The sequence below is a fragment of the Chiloscyllium plagiosum genome, unplaced genomic scaffold, assembly GCF_037043375.1.
Source record: "Chiloscyllium plagiosum isolate Xiang-an unplaced genomic scaffold, Cpla_swu_hap1 HiC_scaffold_4, whole genome shotgun sequence".
Taxonomy (NCBI): Eukaryota; Metazoa; Chordata; class Chondrichthyes; order Orectolobiformes; family Hemiscylliidae; genus Chiloscyllium; species Chiloscyllium plagiosum.
In genome coordinates this window covers 57,746,077-57,766,382 of record NW_028270142.1, presented here as the reverse complement: position 1 = coordinate 57,766,382, position 20,306 = coordinate 57,746,077, and the positions used below count along the sequence as shown (strand labels likewise).

The 20,306-nt window shown below is 39.4% G+C and overlaps 1 protein-coding gene across 3 annotated transcripts in view; it reads left to right on the top strand.

Moving 5' to 3' along the window:
• The window catches only part of LOC122549488 (arf-GAP with SH3 domain, ANK repeat and PH domain-containing protein 1-like), a 365,329-nt gene that overhangs the window by 285,708 nt on the left and 59,315 nt on the right, over positions 1 to 20,306 (top strand). For all 3 annotated transcript variants that reach the window (XM_087986272.1, XM_087986271.1, XM_087986270.1), the window contains 5 exons: positions 1,332 to 1,423; positions 4,343 to 4,529; positions 8,094 to 8,179; positions 15,796 to 15,911; positions 17,366 to 17,433. In XM_087986272.1, coding sequence (XP_087842398.1) covers positions 1,332 to 1,423; positions 4,343 to 4,529; positions 8,094 to 8,179; positions 15,796 to 15,911; positions 17,366 to 17,433 — 549 coding nt within the window. The remainder of the gene's footprint in view (positions 1 to 1,331; positions 1,424 to 4,342; positions 4,530 to 8,093; positions 8,180 to 15,795; positions 15,912 to 17,365; positions 17,434 to 20,306) is intronic.

The following is a 20,306-nucleotide window of genomic DNA, read 5'->3' as shown; positions in this document are numbered from 1 at the left end:
GTTTATGTAGATGCAATAAACATGCAATTTTAGAAAACTTTCTACAAATATCACTAAGGAGATCACTAGAGAAGATTGAAAGGTACACAGTTAGGGTGAGAATCATAATGATTCTGTTACACTGTCTCAATATCCATCTTATGGTTCTAAATGCTGCACACATTATTCTAAGTGAGGTCTCATTAAGGTTTTTATAGAGTCATTATTTCCTTGTGACTTTAATATGCTACATCTCTCACTATTAAATTAAGACTTCTGTTTGCCATTTTTAACAACATTATCCAAGAGGAAGCTTGAAGGGATATTGAAATGGTGAAAAAATGTAATTAAAATTATTTTTGGATTTGTGGAGTATCATCTTCTATTGACTAGATGGGCCAAGTGGACCGATATTGTTTAATATCTGTCAAGACAATTAAAATCTGCCATAAATGTCATTTTAATTTGAAGAAAGTGAGAGGAAGTTACTTTACATTGGTCTAATCTTTTGCATAACTAGAGGTGAATTGGGACAATGCTAATCTATAACTATCTTACAAAATTCTCAACATATTTTTAATCTGTTACAAGATGCAAGACTAATTCCATTGAAGACAGTCAGCTACTTTGAGAGTTAAACATGTTATATAATGTTTCATAGTTATAGTCATTGAATATGCAGAATAAAACATGTATAACTTAACCCTAAGTTGTTTACAGCAGGTGTTTTTAGAATTTAGATGTAAAACAGTACAAATTTCATACATATACATGAAGGATTTAAACCCTGCTGGAAATGTCTCTTCTTTACTAACTCATTTCAAATTTGCTTCCTATAAAATTCCTATCTCTGCATCCTTATAACTTAATCATCTCCTAATTCAATTACTTGTAACAGAATAGATTTTCAAGATCGTGATGCAGTGGAACTATATATTAATAAATAATAAATATGCTATACCTGAATAATGATATTTTTATGAGGTGGGTAAATGTGAACGATGATTGCCTGAAATATTTTGTTTATGCAAGAGATTGAAAATGTAAATACTTCAGGCTATATTACGCTATTACACTTATTTGTCTGCTACAGTTTCTGAAAGTGTCATGGCTTTTGTTTTGGGAATGTTAAATAAATGAAGTCATGGTAAAGATAGTTGAATGCCTTGATGTATCCCTGGTTTATACGAAACCAACAGATTCTAGAACAGCATGTGGCAAGAAAAGAAGGCTTTCAAAACGCTGTCAATGAAACGTTATTTGTTATCTTTTAATCAATAATTAACTGATGCCATGATATGTATTCTGTGTGATTCCGAATAAATGAAATAAATAAATTATGTTGCTTCCAGCTGGCCAAGAATGTAGGAAATATCAGTTTCAATGAAATTCTAGAAGCCAATCTACCACAACCATCACCAAAGCCAATTCCACATAGTGACATGTAAGTAAAATTGAAAGAAGTGATTTAGGAATAATAGAGAAAGTGAACCGAAACACAGATTTATTCATTGTTTATGTTAAGTTTGTTTTTTTTCTTCAACTGCTTTCCATGTCCCAGAATTAGTTTTAGTTCAATTGCCATCAAATCAAAATGATTTCCGTAGTATTTGATATCATTAACAAATACTATTGTCTGAGTAAGTGGAGAAGGAAGAGCAACTTCTCCTCTAAGTACCAGTTGAAATAAGATACCTTACCGTAGTCAGCAAGAGCAACAGCAGAGCAAAGTCAAATCAGACCATACCCAGCTGCTTGGCTGAGTATGAAAAGAAATCCAAAATTGATATCGCAGGAAAGTTGTGAATTGACTAATTGTTAAGAAGCTGCTTTGGTCTTTAAATTAAGTAATATTTCAAATACAAGGAGTAAGGTAAGGTCCCTCGCACATATTTACTATTGTTTGACCTCTTCATTGCTCAGACCATTAGGTTTAGGAGTTGGAACGTCATGTTGCGGTTGTACAGGAGATTGGTGAGGCCTTTTGGAGTATTTTGTATAGTTCTGGTTGCCCTACAATAGGAAGAGTATTGTTAAATTGAAGAGAATGCAGAAAAGATTTATAAAGATGGGTAGGTTATCATCTTCCAAAATTCTGTAGAGTGTGGAACAGTCTCGGTAAGTGGGAAGATGGCAAATGTATATGCCACTATTTTAAAAAAGGAGAGAAAGAGAAAGCAGGAAACTGCAGACCAGTTAGCCCAACATAAGTCATTAGAAAATGCTGGTGTCTGTTATAAAGGGGACTTAGAAAATATCAGTGAGATTATAAAAGGTCAAACTTGAATTGTGAAAGGGAAACCTTTGACAAACTGACTAGAGTTTATTGAGAAAGTAACTAATAGAGTAGAAACTGGAGAACCAGTGGATGTGTGTATTTAGACTTTCAGAACATTTCTGATAAATTCCCACATAAGCTAACATGGAAAACTAAATTACAGGAATAGGGTGTTAAAATACAAGCATGGATTGAGAATTGGTTAGAAGACAAGAAACAGAAATTGGAGTAAATAGGTCTTTTTCAGAATGGAAGGTGATGACCACTGGGGTACAGAAAGAATCACTCCTTGTGTCCCAGCTATTCACAGTATATATCAGAAATTTGGATGAGGGAATCAAATGTAATATTTCCAAGCTTGCTGACAAAATAAAATTAGAAGGAGAGAAATTGCAGAATTCAGCAGATCTGATAACACCTGTAGAGAGAAAGCAGAGTTAATGTTTCGAGTCTAGTGACCCTTCCTCAGCACTGGACTTTGCTGCCTCCTGACCAAATCTAGAGTGCTGGTAAAATCCTTCAGAAAGGATTATTCAAAGACTGTGGACATATCCACTCAGCTTGTGGAATCCAGTGTCCACTTGTCTCTCTTCGCTTTCAAACATATGTTATTTTGATCATAGTTATGTGCATTTTCTTCCTTGTCACTAGTTTTACTTATAAAGCAGTTCTAGTAGTTTCTCTATAGCAACTTAAAAATCAAATATTGGACTCCCAACTTAGTACTGGGAAACTGGCTTTCATAAAACTATTCTTAAGTGTGTAGGAAATACTTCCCACCTCTACTACAACATGCCATCCATCAATTCTTGGCCAAGAGAAGAAACAAACAAAGCAGAAGATGAGCAAGAATAAGAGAAGCAAAATGTAGGAAAAAAATTTAAAATTCTCAGAAATTATATTCACTATGATATACATCAGTAGAACTACACAAAATGAGTATGAAAAGATGTGTTTTAACCCCATTTGCTTCCTTGCTTTAGGTACCTCCTCTTCCTGAGTATTCTCTTCTCCTCTCATGATCCTGATTAAACATCCTTTGCCTAGCTTTGGGCGTTGCATTTGAAGAGTTAAACTTACTTTTAGCAGTGCACTTTATAGAAGCAGCTTTATGGTTAATTGACTTGCATTGTACCCAGCATAAAAATTGGTGGTCTTATTAGATACTACTATGCCACCTCTGCTACCTGGATTTCAATCTAAGCCTAAGTGATGAAAGAATGGTCCCGTCTGCCTGCTCTAAGGGGTAAGAAGAGATCTAAAAATCTCACATCTGGCATATCCTATTAGTCACAATTTTGTCATATCTGAATGTCAGGTATACTGATGCTTCAAGTTTAGTTTAAAATGAGAACGTGCTTATCTTTGCAAGCTTTGCAATGTTGAGTTGCACTTAAAAGAATTTAAGGTTTAACAAAGTTTAAGCAGTTATATTGAATGAAAGACATTGACAAAAGCTCCTTGAAATTTGCCAGCATTGACATTCTTTTGGATGGGAAGAAAGAAAACTTTACAACTGGCATTAAGTTTAATATTTTATTGGTCACAGTAAATTAAGCTTTCCTCTGTTATACTTCTGAGGCAGGAGTTTTGTTTTTAAATTGGCTAACTGTTTTAATGAAGTAGCAAAACAAAAGAATGTCATGGGAATACCATCAATGTTGAAATGTGTTTTTTCTTTAATGCCAACATTCTCCATCAAAGCAATTGAAAACAGAAAAAGAGCACAAAATGTTCACGCAGTAGCATCCTAGCTCATTGACTTGACTATGAATTTTCAAAAATCTCATTTGTTTTACTAACTTGCAATCGAGTAAGACCTTTACTTTAATTCACATTAGTTAATACAAATTGTTGCAACATTGTAAAATATTTACTATATTTAGTAGAAGTTTATAAAAAGTGCCATATAATTAAAAAGGTTAATAGACTAATTATAAGCATGAGTATATTCAGGTAACACCACCAAATATATAAATTATATATTATATATATAATTAGATGTTCTACTTCTCCTTTGCATCTTTATTTGCCAGATAACTACGATATGTTTTGCAACAGCATAGTTTGTTGTCTTTTTAACAGGACTGCACGTAAAGAATACATACATGCAAAATATGTAGATCATAAATTTGCCAAAAGGTTGTGCACCTCTTCCTTAGCTAAAATGAATCAGTTATTGGATTCTGTGAAGTCCAGGGATTTACTTGCACTAATTCAAGTCTATGCAGAGGGAGTTGAACTAATGGAGTCACTATCAGATCTTGGACAGGTGAGAACTAATAACTATTTTAACTGCCTAAGATTATACTTTACAGTTCTGTATATGAAGTGAAAATATGACATACAAATGATATGATTTTGATGAATAAACTTAACATTTTTAAAGTTTGACTTTTCACCTGGATTGTCATTTCAATCTAAAATCTATCATTACCCCAGAGTGCTTTGTTTGCGAAGGTAAAAGCAAATGGAATATCCCAGTAAGCAAATATGTAGGAAATTGCAAGTCCAGGAAAACTCCGCAGGCCATATGGCTGGTCGTAAAACGAATATGGTTTACAATTGCACATATACAAATAATGATAGATGAGAAACATGACTTAAATCTTTGGCATAGAGATGCAGCGGGAGCAAATAACTGTTAATGGTTCTCAAACCAGACCATGTCAAAGGCTGCATACAGGTCATGAAGGATGACAAGAGAAGTTTATCTTTGTGACATAATATGTTATTTTTGACTTGGATTATAATTATTTTGTTCAAAGTTTGTGAGAAGATTTGTAGCTCGGGTGCTCGTTGCTGTGATTCTGTTCGCCGAGCTGGAAGTTTTTGTTGCAAACGTTTCGTCCCCTGTCTAGGTGACATCCTCAGTGCTTGGGAGCCTCCTGTGAAGCGCTTCTGTGGTGTTTCCTCCGGCATTTATAGTGGCCTGTCCCTGCCGCTTCCGGTTGTCAGTTTCAGCTGTCCGCTGTAGTGGCCGGTATATTGGGTCCAGGTCTGTGTGTTTGTTGATGGAGTTTGTGGATGAGTGCCATGCTTCTAGGAATTCCCTGGCTGTTCTTTGTTTGGCTTGCCCTATAATGGTAGTGTTGTCCCAGTCAAATTCATGTTGCTTGTCGTCTGCGTGTGTGGCTACTAGGGATAGCTGGTCGTGTCGTTTCGTGGCTAGTTGATGTTCATGGATGCGGATCGTTAGCTGTCTTCCTGTTTGTCCTATATAGTGTTTAGTGCAGTCCTTGCTGCTCATGACTTTGCTCATGAGCAAAACCAATGTAGTGTACAAAATCCCATGCAAGGACTGCACAAAACATTATATAGGACAAACAGGAAGACAGCTAAGGATCCGCATCCACGAACATCAACTAGCCACGAAACGACATGACCAGCTATCCCTAGTAGCCACACACGCAGACGACAAGCAACATGAATTTGACTGGGACAACACTACCATTATAGGGCAAGCCAAACAAAGAACAGCCAGGGAATTCCTAGAAGCATGGCACTCATCCACAAACTCCATCAACAAACACATCGACCTGGACCCAATATACCGGCCACTACAGCGGACAGCTGAAACTGACAACTGGAAGCGGCAGGGACAGGCCACTATAAATGCCGGAGGAAACACCACAGAAGTGCTTCACAGGAGGCTCCCAAGCACTGAGGATGTCACCTAGACAGGGGACGAAACGTTTGCAACAAAAACTTCCAGCTCGGCGAACAGAACCACAGCATAGTTATTTTGGTATTGTGGCATGGGAGGAAACCTGATCGGAGAGATTCAAACATGGAGTTCTATGAAAGGTGTGAAAGCATTTGAGACGCAAGAGAAAAGGGGTGTTGGAGATGGAATGGCTGTTTGCAAGGATGGAGGTTTCATGGATTTTTCTATTGAGGAATATGGTAATAACAGATGTCAGGGAAAGAGGGACAACAGCTGAAGAGAGAGAACTATTTACAATATCAGTTTGGGGAAGTTGGGTGACCAACAGTTTAGTGTAATAGGATTGAGGAAGTGTGATGTGGGTCTAATGGTCAAGTTAAGCAGAGGCATTGAGAGGGAAAAGGAGAAATACAAGTTCTGAAATAAGACATATAGAATTAGGTTGGCTTTGTAGCGGAGGGGAATGTTAGTGTGTTAACTGTGTGTAATCGCTTTCTCTCACTAACTGTGTGCCCTGAGTGGCAAAGATGGCAAGAAGAAACTGCCAAGAATGGCAGAACATTTTATTTTTAAAAATGTCCACGTTGCTAAGGTGAGGCTCATCACCTTTATGGTCCTTTTGTTGATCTTGACTGAGAGACATATCTTGGCCATTAAGTCATGTCATTACTAGTTTACTGACCCAATTATGACTGACAAAAATGCTCCAGCAAGCTATGACACAATGTGCCTCAGGGCAAACTCGCTCCATTTAACACAGTTACATTGATCCACACCACTAATATAAAATTAATAGAGCTAAACTCTGGGGCAAATGAAAAGTGATTTTTTTTCTTTGAAACAGCTAATCAGGTACTGGTCATAACAAAGGACACCTGCAAAATGGATAAATGATACCAGTCCCATAGGTGTCCATGATATGGTTTTCACTGTATCCATATGAATATTTATTATTTTTAGCCATTGTTACTACAGATGCTTAATGATGTTTCACAGAATAAGTTCCATGAATCCGAAATGTTTTCAGCACAGAGGAGGCCGTTATTCCTATTGTGTCTGTGCTGGCCTATGAAGGACAGGCACAATTATATAATCATGCTGGGAGGCTGACAGGCATACTATACTTGGGTATATTTCTCTAATAAAGTGGGAGAAAGTTTACCTAGTGCTACTCCCTTTTCCCCAGAATTCTGTAAATTTTCAATTTTAAGTAATTTCTCCCTTTCGAAAGCCTCAATTGACCCCACTTCCATGACACACACAGTGTGAAAGCCTCTCAATGACTTGGCCTCCCTAGACTTCTGCAGCAATGAGTTCCACAGATTCACCACCCTCTTGCTGACATCTTATTCTTTAATTGTCATACCACAGATAAATTTCACATTGTCAGAACGACATAATAATACTTTTGAAGCAGCATGATCAAATTTACCCATCTCATTGACTTCTAAATCTAAGTTAGCCTTGTTATAAACTTTACTGGTTGAGGCCTCTTTATTGAAAAGTTCGGAGTTGTTGATCATTTTTCCAGCTATTTCAGTTTGCCTGTCTGGAGACTTGACAAGTACATTTTTATCCCTGCAAGTCCCAGACTAATGTAACTTAAGCATATGTTGAGGTTAAATTGCAGCAAGTATTGCTACCATTTTTGAGAGTTTCAGGAAGTAAGTGAAGTACTTGTTGTTCAGGAACTAATAAAATAGAAAATTGCCTCTCCACTCCTCTTCCCTACCATAATTATGTTTCACTTGTTCACTGCTTGCTTTGCCCTTCTTTGGAGCATTACAACTCTTTTTGGCTTTCTCCTGGTCCGTTATATCCTGATCCTTTATGAACTGAATCTTAAGTCCACGTATTATTTCTTGTTTTCTGGGTCCTCTATAATTTCCAAAGTTTCCAGACATAATCCTTGTAGGTACCTCTGATCTGGTAACGTCTCGGTTATTCAGTCTAGCTTTTGAAATAGGTTGATATTAAAAACGTAGGTGAAATACCCCAGAAATATAGGTAAAAATGCAGTTTTGCTTTCTCAGTCATTGTCAAGCAGTGTCACCATACTAACATGTTTTATATATATTGGTAGTATCAGAAGTCATAATTTTTGGTTATGTGATAAATTGTCATAATTTTTGTACGTGCAGTTAATTCGGTTGTTTATTTAACAAACAGGAGCCAGGGGAAACAGTCCTTCACCTAGCTGTTCGAACTGCTGACCGAACCTCTCTCCACCTGGTTGACTTTCTTGTACAGAATAGGTAAGCAATCACTCAATGGCAAATGCAAGTGTTTACTATTAATATCCAATATCTTCTTTTAACTCATCTTGATCATATTAGTTTTATTTGCAAGCTTTGGCAGTGCATATAGTATACCAACTTTGTGATTTTTATTTATATTTGTTCATGGGATGTGGGCAGCTTGGCCCATGCCTATTACCTTTGAGAAGAGAGTGGTGAGCTGCCTTCTTGAATTGCTGTAGTCCTTGTGATATCTGTATAGCCAGAATGCTATTAGGCAAGGAGTTCTAGAATTTTGACCCAGAAGTGAAATATTGTGCGAACTCATGGTGGTGTGTCGCTTAGAGGGGAAGTTACAGTTGGTGGTTTTTAGAAGAGGTAGGATAAATCAGTTAGGAGCTGCAGAGTGATTATTTGGAAGTCTGGCCAGTCAACAGTCAGGGATGTCGTTTGAAATTGGTCAAGAGAGTGAGCCAGGGTCAGTCCTGGAGGTTAACTTAATGACAGTCAACAGGGTTGATCAGACACCTGTGTGGGATCACACAGTCCTCAACCCACAAATGTATTAAGGCTGTTACCGATGCAATTTATGCCCGGTTACAGCACTTCATCTCGTCTTCCCATTACAGAGTTAGAGTTAATGCTGCTGCTGGGCAGTATGTTTTAGCAACATAGCTGGCTTCTCCCAGCTGCAGGATGTCATGGCAAAGTTTGGCTGAGTGAGTGACGGTAACGAGGAAGTTGTTAAGTTACAGGACGATATCAGCAGATTGACCAATGGGCAGGTCAGTGGCAGATGGAATTAACGCTGATCATTGCGAGGTGATGCTCTTTGGATCTTGGGGTGCTTGTCCACAGATTGCAGAAGGTGGCAGGGCAGGTTAATTGGGTAGTTAAGTAAAGGCATTGTATTTATCAGTTGTGCCATATATTACAAGAGCAGAGAGGTCATTTTGGAGCTGTATAGAACTTTGATTAAGCCACAGCGGAATAATATATGCAGTACTGCTCAGGAAGAATGCAGTTATACTGGAGGAGTGCAAAGAAGATTCACCATGATGTTGCCTGGAATGAAGCATTTCAGCTATGAAGAGAGGCTCGATAAGCTCAGGTTGTTTTCTTTGGAGTAGAGAAAGTTGAGGGAGAATCTAATAGACGTGTATAAAATTCTGAGCATCACTGATAGGATAAATAGAAAGCAGCCGTTCCCCTTAGTTGGTGGGAGAATAATGAAGGGGAAGAATGTGAAATTGAAAAGGAGGAGGTTTAGAGGAGACTTGAGGAAAGACGTTTTCAGAGGATGGTGGGGATGTGGGAGGGTATTTGAGTAACTTGAGTCACAACATTCAAGGCTATGGCCTACTGTGGGAAAATGGGACCAGTGTAGGTATTAGTATAGTAGGGAGAGGCTGAACAGGCTAGGGCTGTTTTCCCTGGAGCGTCGGAGGCTAAGGGATGACCTTACAGAGGTTTACCAAATTATGAGGGGCATGGATAGGTTAAATAGACAAAGTCTTTTCCCTGGGGTCGGGGAGTCCAGAACTAGAGGGCATAGGTTTAGGGTGAGAGGGGAAAGATATAAAAGAGACCTACAGGACAACTTTTTCACACTGAAGGCGGTACGTGTATAGAATGAGCTGCCAGAGGAAGTGGTGGAGGCTGGTACAATTGCAGCAATTAAAAGGCATTTGGATGGGTATATGAAAAGGCCGAGTTTGGAGGGATATGGGCCGGGTGCTGGCAGGTGGGACTAGATTGGGTTGGGATGTCTGGTCAGCATGGACCGAAGGGTCTGTTTCCATGCTGTATATCTCTGACTCTTTGTATGAAGTTATGAAATGGTATGTTTGTCACATTGGGAGCACCATATCGTAATATGGCTGACTTCATGAACAGAAATGCATTCATTCCATCAAGATACAAGTCATCTGTGATTATTAATGCCACAACTTAGAAGTCTACACCTCTTTTAAAATTTATTTGAGGGACACTTGTGTTGCTGGCTGGGTTAGCATTTATTGCTGTCCCTAGCTGCCCTTGAGAAAATGGTGGTGAGCTGCCTTATTGAATTGCTGCAGTCCATGTACTGCAGGTAGACCCACAAAGCTGTTGGCTGAGGGAATTCCAGGATTTTGACTCAATAACAGTGAAAGAAGAGCAAGATATTTACAAGCGTGGATGGTAAATGGTTTGGAGGGAGCTTGCAGCTGGTGGTATTCCCATGAACCTGCTGCCCTTGCCCTTCTAAACGGATGTAGTCGTGATTGGAAAGTGTTGTCTCAAGATTTTGGGCGAATTCTGCAGTGCATCTTGGTAGATAATACACACTCCTGTTGCTGAGCGTCAATGGTGGAGGGATTAGATGTTTGTGAATGTGGTGCTCGTCAAGGGGGCTGCATAGTGTCATGTTTCTTGGGTGTTGTTGGCTTTTCATCTATCCAAGCACGTGGGGAATATTTCACCACACTTGTGACTTGTTTTTTGTAGATGGTGGACAGGCTTAGGAAGGCAGGAGGTCACTTGCCACAATGTTTGAGCCTCTGGTCTGCTCTTAAGGCCACTGTATTTTTATGGGAAGTCCTGTTGGATTTCTGGTCAGTGGTAACCACAAAAATGTTGATAGTGCAGGATTCAATGATAGTAAGGTCATTGAATATCAAGTGTGGGTAGAATGTTTCTTATTGAAGATGATCATTACCCAGCATTTATATAGTATGAATGTTACTTGCAATTTGTCAGCTGAAGCCTGGATATTGCCCAGGTTTTGCTGCATTTTGACATGGACTGCAGCAGTATCTGAGGAATCGTGAATGGTGCTGAGCATTGTGCAATCATTGCTGAACATCCCACTTCTAATTTTATGATGGAGGGAAGGTCATTGATGAAACAGTTGAAAATGGTTGGACCTAGAACACTACCCTGAGGAACTCTGCAAGGATGTTCCTGGAGTTGAGTTGACTGACCTTCAACAACTGCAGCCATCATCCTGTGTGCCAGGTATGACTCCAACTAATGGAGAGTTTTCCCTCAAATCTCATTAGATCCAGTTTTGCTAGAGCTCCTTGTTGCTACACTCAGTCAGGAGCTGACACTCTGACCTCACCTCTGAAATTCAGCTCTCTTGAACCAAGTATGTAATGAGGTCAGGAGGTGGGAGGCCCTGGTGAAACCCAAACTGGGCATCCTTGAGCAATTTGTTTCTGAACAGCTGCTTCTTGACAACACCATTGATGATCTCTTCCTTCATTTGACTGATGAACCAGAATAGACTACGGAATGGTAATTGGTGATTGGATTTGTCATACTTTTTGTGTATAGGACATACCTGAGCAATTTTCTACATTCTTAGATAGATGCCATGTTGTAGCCGTAGTGGAACAGCTTGTCTAGATGAACAGCAAGTTCTGGGACACAAGTCTTCAGTCCTGTTGCTGGAATGTTGTCAGGGTTCATCGCCTTTACAGTATCCGGTGTCTCCAACCGTTTCTTGATATCAATGTGAAGTGAATTGAATTAGCTGAAGACTGATATCCGTATACTGAGGGACTACTGGAAGAGGCCTTTGATGACTCACTCATCACCGGTGGCTGAAGATTCTTGTGAATACTTCAGCTTTATCTTTTGCATTGATGTGTTGGGTTTTCCTATCATTGAGCATAGGTCTATTTGTGGAGCCATCTCCTCCAGTAAGTTGTTTGATCATTCACACCATCCACTGACTGGATATGGCACAATTGCAGAGCTTAGATCTGATCCATTGGTTATGGGCTCGCTTAGCTCTGTCTACCACTTGCTGCTTTAAACTGTTTGGAACACAAGTAGTCCTGTTTGTAGCTTTACTAGGTTAGCACATCATTTTTAGATATGTCTGATGCTGCACCTGGCATTAGACCATAAGATACTGGAGCAGAATTAGGCAATTTTGCCCCTTGCGTCTGTTCTGCTATTTGATCATGGCTAATATGTTCCTCAACACCATTCTTCTTCCAATTACTTTTGATCCCCTTACATCAAGAACCTATCTGTTTTAGTCTTAAAAATACTCGGTGACTTGGCCTCTACAACCTTCTGCAGCAATGAGTTCCACAGATACACCACTCTCTGGCTGAAAAAATTCCTCTTCTTCTCAGTTCTAAAGGGTCATCCGTTCAATCTGAAGCTGTGCCCTTAGGTCCTCATCTCTCCCACTAGTGAAAACATCTTCTCCTTGTCCACACTATGCAGGCCTCTTAGTAACCTGTAAGTTTCAGTAAGATTTTCCCCTCATTCTTCTAAACTCCCTTGAATACAGACTGTGTCCTCAACAGCTCTTCATAAGACGCACCCTTCAACCATGGGATCATTCTTGTAAACATCCTCTCGACCCCTTCCAAGGCCAGCACGTCCTTCCTTACATACAAGGCCAAAATAAAGGTTGGGAGGGTTAACAGCGTCACATTTGTAGGAATGACGATAACTGACAATCTGTCCTGGACTTTCCACGTAGATGCGACAGTCAAGAAAGCACAACGCCTCTTCTTCCTCAGGTGGCTTAAGAAATTTAGCATATACGTAAGGACCCTTACCAACTTTTACAGATGCACCATAGATGGCATACTATCTGAGTACATAACAGCATGGTATGGCAACTGTTTTGTAAGAAACTACAGAAGGTTGAATGCACAGCCCAGACCATCATGGAAGCCAGTCTCCCATACATGGACACCATTTGTACTACTTGTTGCCACAGAAAGGCTGTTAACATCATTAAAAACCTGTCCCATCTTGGTAATGTTCTCCTATATCCTCTTCTGTTAAGCAGAAGATACAGAAGCCTGAACACACAAAACGAACAGTTCAAGAACAGCTTCTTCTTTGCCATTATTAGACTGATGCATGGACTCTCTAGCTTCAAATAATGTTCATCTTGTTAATGTTGATCTTGCTTCACGCATCTCTGCAGTGTAACTTCTACGCCTCACTCTGTCTAAGTACCCTATGAGCCATGTGTACTTGCTTACTCTGATCTGTCTGTATTACTTGTAAACAAAGCTTTTCACTGTACTTAGGTACATGTGACTACGATCAAAACTGCTCACATGAGCATTAAACAGCCTCAGTATTACATGCCTGCTGTTATTAGAATTAGAATTAGAATTCCTGCAGTGTGGAAACAGGCCCTTTGGCCCAACAAGTCCACACTGCCCCTCCGAAGAGTATCCTACCCAGACTCATTACCCTAATTTCACCTGACTAATGCACCTAACCTACATAACCCTGAACATTATGGCAATTTAGCTTGGCCAATTCACCTAACATCCACCTCTTTGAACAGTGTGAGGAAACCAGAGTACCCACAGGAAACCCACGCAGACATGGGAAGAATGTGCAAACTCCACACAGACAGTCACCCAAGGCTGGAATCGAACTCGGGTCCCTGGTGCTGTGAGGCAGCAGTGCAAACCACTGAGCCACCGTGCTGCCCTGTTATATTTTAACCCTCTTGAAATGAATGCTGACATTGCATTTGCCAGCTGAACCTGCATGCTGAGTAGGGGTTATGCTGGGCATGAGTTTGTCAATTGTATTGGAGTATGATTCCGCTTCTGCTCCTGATACACACTCTTAAGTTGCTAGATCCATCCAAAGTTTGTCCCATTTAGCATGTGATAGTACCCACAACATGATGTAATGTGTTGTCAGTTTGAATGAGGGACTTCATCTCCACAAGGACTGTGCAGCCATCATTCTTATTGATACTGTCATGTATCTATGGCAGGCAGCTTGGTGAGGTCAGGTATGCATTTCCCTTTTGTTTTTGGTTCCTTCACCACCAACCACAGAACCAGTCTAGCTGCAGTGTCTTTTAGGATCTGACCAGCTCAATTAGTAGTGCTGCTCTTGAGCCAATCTTGGTGGTGGGCTTTGAAATCTCCCACCAACAGTACATTCTCCGTCTTTGCCACCCTCCATTTTTCTCCAAGTGTTCTTCAACATGGTGGAACACAGAGTCATCAGCTGAGAGAGGATGGTGCATGTTAATAATATGGAGATTTCCTTTTCCATGTTTGATGCCGTGAGATTTTGAGGACTCCTAAAGCAACTTCCTCCCAAAAATATACCACTGTTCCACCATTTCTACCAGGCCAGTCCTGCCGGTGGGATATATCCTGGGATAATGATGGTCATGTCTGAGACATTGTCTGTTAACTATGATTCTGTGAGTATATATCAGACTGTTGGTTGACTAGCCTGTGGACAGTTCTCCTAACTTTGGCACTGAACCCCAGATGTTAGTAAGGAGGACTTTGTAGGGTCAGCAGGGTTGTTTATACATTTTCGATTCCAATGCCGAGATTGATGCCCGGTGATGGGTCCAATTTCATTTCTTTGAGACTTATAATGACTGTGTGGCTTGCTAGGCCATACAGCAGTTGAAAGTGAACCACATTGCTGTGGGTCTAGATTCTTTTTTGACAACCTGCAGTGGCTTCATTGTCATTAGTGAACTTTTAATCACAGATATATTTTGAATTCAAATTCCACCACGTACTGTGGCATGATTCAAACCTGGTTCTACAGAACATCATCTGAGTTCCTCAGTTAATAGTCTAATGAGGATTCTCATGTTCTTGCTTTGCTTCCAGGACTGGTTGCCTTACAAGGATGGTTGCAATACATTTACGAATGTGCACTAATATTTGTAGTGATGTGTCAGCTGATTAGCATTTTTATTTGGTTTCCCTCCCGCTACGTGCACAATGAAGTGTAACATATGGCTGGCATCTGTGTGGCTGCGGCTTTTGATCAGCTACGTACCCAGACTTTTAAAAATCCAGGAAGTCCTGGCCATGATAGGTTCTTCCACCTCTAGCAGGAGGGATGATGTGTGGGATGCCATTGAGACATGGTGCATAATTAATGAAGTAATTTCTGGTAAAGTTCACCCCCAGTTTCTTCAACCATTCCGAAATTCTGAAGTTATATTTTCCTATATCCTGAGGTTACTGTACACTTTTTTTCTCATTCCAACTAATTAAGGATGTTATATGCTGCTCTCCATCTTACACTCTACTAAGGACAAAAAAAGCCACAGGTCCTGAAGAACGGTTACACCTGAAATGTCAACTCGGGGGGGCACCTGATGTTGCCTAGCTTGCTGTGGTCTTCTAGCCTTCTGCCTACCTACTCCATTTTACACTTAATTAAAAATTGTCAGTGGATTTCACATGACTTTGCTATATCTGGTCCCTATTATGTTTCGCACAAATATTCAAGTAGAGTGTACTAAGATCCAATAGATATGTATTGTTGATATGTAGTGGTGGTGAGTAAACTGTTCTTAATCATACTCAGTTGAGGAGGTTTCCTGTCGAAATTACTAAGTTTAAGAATATGTCTGTCCAGAATAGTGAGGTTATACTTCACTATTAAAAATTTCAATGTTGAACAGTTCTGGGTGTAGGGCCCTTGAGCATTCCATCAGAGATGATGTATAGTGAGAGATTGTAAGAGAGAAAGGAAACTGTATCCCCATGGCATTTATTCACTCTGAAAAGTGAACAATAGAATTATGATATATCAATATATATCATATTCATATAAGAAATCTAAATTTATGTTGGTATTTTCTTATCATTTATATTCATATATAGTGGCAATCTGGACAAGCCTACTGCAAAAGGAAACACAGCTGTACATTACTGCTGCGTGTTCGATAAAGTGGAATGTTTAAAATTGCTTCTTCGGGGCAAACCAAGTTTAAATCTAGGTGAGTGTAATGTCAGTGATTTTGAATTGCATTTTCCTTTTGCCCTAGACTACCAGCAGATCCTAGGAAATTACACTTCCTGTTCTAGTATTCAATATTCAGCTCAAGCAGTGTAGCAAAATGTTTGCAAAATCAAAGCTACTCGATCAACAGAAATTGCTGTAAAGACTCGGCAGGTTTGGCAGCATTTGTGGAGACAAAGCAGAGTTAATGTTTTGACCCTTTTTCATTGTATAATTTCTATTTCTATTCTTGTTTCTGATTTCCAACTTCAGCAGTTCTTCTCTTTTCCTTTGCAAAGCTATTCAGTGTCCATTCTAGCCTTATTACAGTATTATTAGCAACAAATTACAAAACCAAATATGAAATATAATTTAGATCAGTTAAAAAATTTAAATTAATTTCTAAACTGTCCGTTTCATTTTATACATTCACTCTACTAGCTCCTATTCTCTTTGCCATCCTAAAATAAATTCAAAATCTCCTATTTATCTTCATTCATTAACTGGTTATCAGTATCCATTTTGCAAAGTGAACAAATTGAATTAAGAATACTTTAATCAGTCTGTAAGAACCATGAAAACCACCATTTTCAACCAACTGAAAGTCCACATGCTGCAAATTGACAAATTGGTAGCTCCTGTGAGTTTATATTACCCAAATTGGTATGATTGAGTTAAAACAACTGAAAATTTTAGAAAGTATACTTTAAGGGAAATAAGTACTTCTGATTGTACAGAGCCAATTTCTTAAAATAGTCAAGAAAAAGATTGGTTTGGACACACAACCAAAGACTAAGGACTGGTGAAGGAGGAGAGAAAGAAAATCACAAGAGGGGAGGAATGAGATATGAGATCACAATCCAGATTAAATATATATGGAAGCTTCAAATTGGGAATCATTGATATAAATGTACATTTAAAAATGCTTCCACAAATTTCATTTTATCAGTACACTATCCTGATGCTTGATACCACCATGCTGGCTAAGCTGGAGGCAGACCTTAAAGGACTATAGACAAGTAGACAACAACCACCACGAATGTGGGGAATTCAGAAATTAGTAAAAAATAGTGAATTGATGAAGTCATGCATGATCTCAGTATATGATCGGAAGTCCAGGGCCCTTAAGGAGCAGTGGTAGTATCCCTACCTCTGAGCCAGAATACTGGGGTCAAGTCCCAACCACTCCAGAAGTGCCTTATAACATGAGGAAACACGTTTTTTGAAAAATGTCTATAAATAGAAGTCCACAAGTGAGCATTTTTAGTGGATCATCTAAAAAGATTTATTATGCTTTTGCTCAGAGTATCATTGAAACAAAAAAATGTATTTCTATAATCTAGCCCAAAAGCTATATCAGAAAATTGCTTTCTAGTGTGAGAAAAATTGATTGACTTGCATTTTTCGTTTTGCTGTCTTATGTATTGTGCATTGGATTTATTTCACTTATAGTAAACCAGAGTGGAGAAACAGCCCTAGATATAGCGAGAAGATTGCAGCGTCCACAGTGTGAAGAATTGGTAAGGAGCAGTTCCCTTTCTTACATTCATATTAATTCCTGTTTCACAGAATTTCTAATCCAACCTTTGTATTTGAAGAAATGTTCATTCTAATGGAAGTAATAAAATCATTTTGCTGGCTGTTTACCTTACGACAATATTGATCATGAATGACTTTAACATTTTTTAAAACTGAAGTTTTTTTAAGTGTACTTAAGTCAAGTCAGAAAGTTCACCTACTAGCATTTATAATCCTGCGTAATTTTAAATTTCTACAGACTCTGTACAGCAGAAAGATCGATGTATTTATTCAGCATTACATAAACATGGTATCACATCCAACTAAAATGTTCAAAACACATTCTATATAGACTTAAGTTCACTTTCTCATTCACTTAACCCATGTTTATTTAGAGCTTGGCATTAGGAAATTGAGTGGCAACATTCTTTTCTGTTAATTGCAGGAAGAATAGGTTCTCCTTCACTTGAAGATTGTATTTTCCTTCAATTATCAGAGTACGTCCACTTTACCTAGCAAAGCTATGGTGTTTCAATTCAGCACATCTGTCAGAAAAGATGTTGCTTCACAGACTTTGATGAATGCTACAACTCTGCAATCTCAAGTTAGTTGTAAGAATATCTCCACTATGTGCACTGCTCTGAAATCTACACAGAATCCAAGTTACGAGATAAGAGAGAGACATAATGAAATGTATTTTCTTTATTATTTACGTAATTTTTAAAATTTACATATCTAAATAGGAACAACTCCTTACTACCATCATGCTCAATCAAAAAGGCACTTTGTAACAATGGACTCACCAGACAATCATCAATCATGGATGTGACTTATGCTACAGAAAGTTTAGCTGTGATAACCATTGCACTAGATTTGAACATACTTATTTGGAGTTATGAGCAACATTCCAAAGAAAGGTCATGATCAACGTTAAGGTTCTCCCCTTTTCATAGCCACCTTGTCCTAATGTGTTAGTGAACTTTCTATAACTGATAGCACAGCATACACTTTTCCACTGTCACATAGGCTAACTTGCTGTGAAATGTATGCTTGTAAAGCTGTTACAAAAATTGGATTGAATTAGGTTATTGTCACATATGCTCACGTGAGTAGGGTGAAAAGTTTGTAAGTTGCTATTTACAGCGCTATCAAAGAAGCATTGCCTTTGTTTTTCTCACCACTGCCAAAACTGCATGGCAATAGAATGTGTAGATGAATATCTTTGTCAACACCTGTACAAGGTATTCGCCAAAAATGGATACCCGCGTAATTTCATCAACAGATGCCTAAGAGAAAGACAATGGAACGAGGACATGCCGCAACCCAAAGGACTAGCCACACTACCATACAGCAGGAGCATTTCAGAACTGACAGCCAGACTACTACGACCACTAGGACTTATAACAGCACACAAACCAACAGCCACCCTCAGACAACAACTCACCAGAACGAAGGACCCGATATCCAGCATGAGCAAAACTAATGTAGTGTACAAAATCCCATGCAAGGACTGCACAAAACACTATATAGGACAAACAGGAAGACAGCTAACGATCCGCATCTATGAACATCAACTAGCCACGAGACGACACGACCAGCTATCCTTAGTAGCCACACACGCAGACGACAAGCAACATGAATTTGACTGGGACAACACTACCATTATAGGGCAAGCCAAACAAAGAACAGCCAGGGAATTCCTAGAAGCATGGCACTCATCCACAAACTCCATCAACAAACACATAGACCTGGACCCAATATACCGGCCACTACAGCGGACAGCTGAAACTGACAACCGGAAGCGGCAGGGACAGGCCACTATAAATGCCGGAGGAAACACCACAGAAGCGCTTCACAGGAGGCTCCCAAGCACTGAGGATGTCACCTAGACAGGGGACGAAACGTTTGCAACAAAAATTTCCAGCTCAGCGAACAGAACCACAACAACGAGCACCCGAGCTACAAATCTTCTCCCAAACTTTGAATATCTTTGTCAGTTGTGGCTTTCTTAAAGATGACACTCAAGCCTCAGGCATTATCTACAGTCATTGGACTGGTACCATAAACAGTTATTTCTGGCACCTCATAATGTCTGTCTGATGCTGGCAGAACCATAAGCTTTGTCACAGAGATAGATGTTTCCGGCACCACTTGACAATTTATTTGCCTTTGTCTTGACATTTTACTTGTGAGCAGTCTCCACATATAGAGCTTCTCTGATTAGTGCCTCTGTGACTTTAACAGAGACTAGCAGTTCTGGGGTAGTTCATGAGAGTATGGGCTAATGGTTCAAAGGCAAGGGCAAAGGAGTGGCATTTCCCCCTTCCCAATTCTAAATTCCTTGATTGGGCACAGAATGTTTGACATCCTCTATGAAACCTCAAGTCTTATTTGTTGAATAACCTATCGGAGGTATAGGAAAACATCTGAGTCCCTATAGATCGTTAGCCACCATTATGCTTTGTGAATTCAATGACAGTTGGCTTAAAGTGGTTCATAATGATCCTAATTCCCTTTTCTACAATGGCAGGCAGCATTCCCACATTGACCCTTCCTGTCCTCAGTTTAAATGGGATGGATTTCCCAACACCAGTAATCCTGCTCAATTCTCTATTACTCCCCCAACCCCTGTCCCACCATTATATCCACACTCTTCAGCAGACTCCAGTAAATACAGCCAGATGTAATAAATCACGAAATGTATTCTGGGCTCCCTTTTTGAAAAAGGCATAACAAAGTATTTCTCGGCAGGCAAAGGTTTAACTTGCACTGGCATTCTGAAGACATCCACCTCTAAATCTCTTCCACCTCAATCCTTCAACCATAGTTTTCAAATGCTTGTCAGACGTGAAGCATGAAATTTCCTCCAAATGCA